Source organism: Octodon degus, unplaced genomic scaffold, assembly GCF_000260255.1.
Source record: "Octodon degus isolate 3935 unplaced genomic scaffold, OctDeg1.0 scaffold00047, whole genome shotgun sequence".
Taxonomy (NCBI): Eukaryota; Metazoa; Chordata; class Mammalia; order Rodentia; family Octodontidae; genus Octodon; species Octodon degus.
In genome coordinates this window covers 12,788,670-12,792,121 of record NW_004524623.1, presented here as the reverse complement: position 1 = coordinate 12,792,121, position 3,452 = coordinate 12,788,670, and the positions used below count along the sequence as shown (strand labels likewise).

The following is a 3,452-nucleotide window of genomic DNA, read 5'->3' as shown; positions in this document are numbered from 1 at the left end:
TCTCTCTGTCTGTCTCTCTGTCTCTGCCTCTGTCTCTGTCTCTCTGTCTCTTTCTCTCTGTCTGTCTCTCTGTCTCTGTCTCTCTCTTTCTATTACAGGGCCACTCTATGTAGTTTAGGCTGGCTTTGAACTAGAGATCCTTCTCTCAGTCTCATCTTTATTTATAAAAGACATTTGCTCTGGGTGTGAAATTCTTAGTAGTTATATTTTCTTCTGGTAATAACTGCCAGTAGCTCTGTCATTCTTTAATATCTATGAAAATCGTACTCTGTACTAAGATTTTAGGTGATATATTTTTATTATTGTGCTTCTAAGAGAGAATCAGAAATAGATACACACATTTTTATCCATCCATAGTTTTGGCATATATCTCTTCCTTGTTGCCAATCCTGAAGAGACTTTCTTAGTCTGGATTTTCATCATTTTTCTATTTTATTTTAAAAGATATAAAATAAATTTGTGTATTAAAGAATCATATTACTAACTGTTTTTTCTGTTCTTTATATAGATCCATTGGAATTAGAATTCTAAAATTTTACTTTTGGAATTTTCCACAATGTTTGTATTGTATTTTCATTTAGATAAGTAATTATCAGGAGGGCATTCAAAGTATGGTTTTTCTTTCTCAGAAAACAGTGCTACCATCATTCTCAATAATTTTCTCATTCTATTTATATTACTATTGGAGAATCATCTGCCAAAATGTTGTGTGTTCCACTATTTAGATATTATTGTGTTTTTTTTTTTTTTTTTTTTTTTTTTTTTTGCGGAACCAGGGATTGAACTCAGGCCCTCATGCTTGCCAGGGAAGCACTTATTCCACTGAGCCATCACCCCAGCCTAGATATTATTGTGGCAGTTGATCTTATATTAAAGATATAAGAAACAATTTCTTAAATTTCTTAAATTTAAGAAACAATTCTTAAATTTAAGAAACAATTTCTATCGTTTTCACTCTCATTTAAATATTTCATTATAAGTATAGTTCTTTATACAAGGCAATGTTCTTTCACTACTTTCTGTTTTCACCTATCTTATTAGTACTACAGAGGGAAATTTTTCTTATAAAAGATAGAAATTTTGTAATATTCAACCCACTTTGTGTTGTGCATTTTGTTAGTTGAAGCCACAAAAGAACACTTCTTAGTAGAAACGAGATTAGCTCATTAAAGAAGTAATATATGGCAATTGGATATGCTTTTTGTTTTGGGGAGAGTAAAGCAATACAATCATAAAGTGCTGCAGAGGTGGTGGAGTGTGTGTATAATCCTGGCACTTGAGAGACCGAGGCACGAGGATTATAAACTGTAGGCCAGACTGGAATACACAGTGAGACTGCCTCAGAAAGCCTAAGTAAATAAAATACTAAAGAAATAAAATACCAATATTTATTTCTAGTATATGACCTTCTTTTTGTAAATACTTAACATTTAATATCCAACATAAAATACTTCCAGTAGCAAAATAACTTACGCAGGTCCATAGTTACATACAAACAAGGCATATGTGGGTCCACCTAAGTTAGGGCACGTTGCAACTGCACAACCGACTTTATGTGTATTGGCCCAAACTACCTACAAGAAAAGAAACCATAAGCCAACATATTCAAGACAATTCTATGTAAACAATGCAACATGAAAACAGATACAATCTCTGCTATGCTATTAAAAAGAGTGTGTAAATATTTGCTCACTATATATATTTTTCTATAACCTATTAGTTTAAGTGACTTTCTTTGGGTAGCCTTCACAGGGGCTATCAAGCTAGTTTTTCTTTACAGATAATTCTCCTAAATCATAATAAATAGGTTAAATTATAATTTCTTGTATAAGTTTTTGGGAATTTTAATTCTACCTATAGACATCATATAATCAATGTTAAAATCAGACTATAAATGAATGAAATAAATTTTTCTCCCAAAAAATCTACTTAATTTACTATTACATTTCTAAGTTTTTAGTTTTATGTACATTCTTACCAATGTCAAGTCATAAGAGTTAGGTAAAGATGGATTAAGAACATTTTGAGTTTATGAAAAAACAACTATAAGAATGGCATTATTTTTACCTAGTGTAGGGAACGCCTGAGCTGGAAATAAAACTGTCTTGAGAAAAACATCTTACCTGAGACAATTCCAGTCATTAGTCCCTAGGCAACCCTGTGTCTTATGATTCTAACTTTGTCAAAAATGTAAATAAATGTCGCTTTGGTGGAAGTTCATTCAGCTCTTCTCTGATCAAGAGAGACAGGGCTCTACCTGACCTCAGCTTACATCTCTTGACTGTACGGTCCTCATCCCACTGCCATTTTCCTCTGGAATAATCAAGAGCCGTGTAGGTTGTGACAAATTGGTCCTGGGCAGGGACACTGGTGAGAAGAAATAAGTGCGCAGGGGAAAGCTTCTCAACTGAGCGTGACTCAGGAGAGCAGTGGGTGGAGGGGAGGCCAGTGTTCAGCACAGGCGTGCAGCAGTATTGGCCTCATCGGGTGCAAAACCTCGGGGATGGAGGTTCATAGGGCCAGGAGTGGGCTCACTAGGGGCAAACAGTCTCAGTAAACACAGGTGCATATGTTATAGGGTGCTTTTTACTTTAAAATCAAGTCCCAGACATGTAAAGGAGAGTGGAACAAAGGCACCACCAATAGAGCTTAAACCCTCTAGCACTGCTCAATAAGATAAAAAAGAAGATTCTTTTAAGTTGTGTGCAGCTGGCTTGGAGCGACAAGGCGTCGCTGTGGCAAGGGGCGCAGGCTGAGTGTAGGCAGGGCCCCAAGCTTGGGGCCTAGGCAGGCTTAGCTGGGCTTTCCTGGCCACCTGAGTGTCTGCACACTTTGTCGAGCTGCCAACTACAGACCCCGTTCGTCATCTGGGGCTGCTGGGACATGGCGGCACCAACAGTGCTCAGAATCTTGGCAGAAAGAGGACATCCAGAAGCCAAAGTGGGAATGACAGCCAGTGCACCCAGTGACGCGGGTAAGTGACAACAACAGAGTCTACACGCATGGCTGGTCCCCTCTGGTGAGCTGGATTCCAGGAAAACTTGGGCGCCTCCACCCCTTGCCCCTGGAGGGCCGCACCCATTACACAAACAACGTGCAGTTTATGTGGGAAAAATGACAGTAGCCTGGACAGGAAAGGGAAAAAGGCAACTGTTGGCCATGACTGTGAAGACAGTGACCACCACGTACCCTGGGGAGGCGGAGGCACGAGGAGGCGCTTACTCCGGGTACTAAGGCAGGACATCTCAGCCACTGCCTGCCGCTCTCTCAGCCCCAGGCAAAGGAGTGGAAGCTGCAGTCAGAGGTAGGAGCGCAAGTACAAAAAGGTCTCCAGGTTTTGCCTAGTGTCACTGGTTCCAGACTGTGGGACCATCCAGTTGTTGAACAAAAGAAAGTAAACAGAAGCGGACCATGGAAACAACTGCTTTTCTTTCTTTCTTTTTTTTTTTTTT

General features: G+C 39.1%; 1 protein-coding gene across 1 annotated transcript in view; it reads right to left on the bottom strand.

The window, feature by feature from the left end:
- The window catches only part of Glipr1l1 (GLIPR1 like 1), a 53,425-nt gene that overhangs the window by 23,285 nt on the left and 26,688 nt on the right, over positions 1-3,452 (bottom strand). The window contains exon 3 of the mRNA XM_023716314.1: positions 1,474-1,574. Within this exon, the coding sequence (XP_023572082.1) occupies positions 1,474-1,574 (101 nt within the window). The remainder of the gene's footprint in view (positions 1-1,473; positions 1,575-3,452) is intronic.